Below are 823 nucleotides of genomic sequence, written 5' to 3'. Positions count from 1 at the left end.
ATGATGCCGAGTTTCTTGTCGATGAAGGATCCAGTGAGATCGTTGCTGCGGTCTTGGATACGATGTAGGAGTCGATTACGTTTGGTACGCAGGGCCTTGATGTCTTGCTTGTGATCGTTGTGGATGAGCTGCCGAAGTTGGCGCTGTTCGTACGAGAGGCGGAAAAGCTCGGGATCCTCCACTTTAGTATGGTTAACGAGCGGCATGTAGCCGACAGAGTCTACCGCAGCCTCTAGCGCAGAGCTCAGCGTGGTTGTCCAGTGTTGGTCCGTATTTTTCCGTTGTTGCGGAAGGTCAGCAAGGTATGTCTTGAGAAGCTGTCGATACAGGGTGCGATACTTGCTGTCATGGACCAGGAGATGTGTCGCGAGGCGCGCTTCGGCCTCGCTGTTATTGGCTTGTTCTTGACGTCGGCGTAGTCCGCGCAGGGCGCGGATATCGAAGTCGAGCTTGACGAGCTTGTGGTCTGACGGTGTGAGAGTGCCTCATCAGGATTGCGCGTTGCTGCATAGTTTCTTCGTCCGTTGGCTGCAGCGAAAGTAGTTGATTTGGCTGCAGATGCAGTGGTCGTTGAGTCGGAGTGGCCATGCCGTTATGTTTCGCGCGCGTTTCCTGATTGTTGTGTTAGTGATAAACAAATCGTTAGCGTCACAGAAAGAGGCGAGGATATGACCGTTGCGGTTCCTTCGACCGCGGCCCCATCGCCCGAGAAATGATTCGTTTTCGCAGCGTTGGTCAATTTTGGCGTTGAAGTCACCGAGGATGATTGTCGTGTCGCGTTGAGGAAGCTTGGATATTGCTTTGTTCAGGTCCACGTAGAAGC

The 823-nt window shown here is 53.3% G+C and overlaps 1 protein-coding gene across 1 annotated transcript; it reads right to left on the bottom strand.

The window, feature by feature from the left end:
* Nucleotides 1-224: 224 nt before the first annotated feature.
* PITG_22650 (uncharacterized protein) lies at nucleotides 225-458 on the bottom strand (the record flags this gene model as incomplete). The annotated part of the gene is made up of 1 exon (XM_002909638.1): nucleotides 225-458. A coding segment is annotated over one exon (234 nt), but the record flags the coding sequence as incomplete, so codon positions are not given.
* Between the last annotated feature and the right edge of the window lie 365 nt (nucleotides 459-823).

This window comes from Phytophthora infestans, genomic scaffold (assembly GCF_000142945.1).
Source record: "Phytophthora infestans T30-4 supercont1.4822 genomic scaffold, whole genome shotgun sequence".
NCBI lineage: Eukaryota > Oomycota > Peronosporomycetes > Peronosporales > Peronosporaceae > Phytophthora > Phytophthora infestans.
This window is presented reverse-complemented; position numbering and strand designations above follow the sequence as displayed.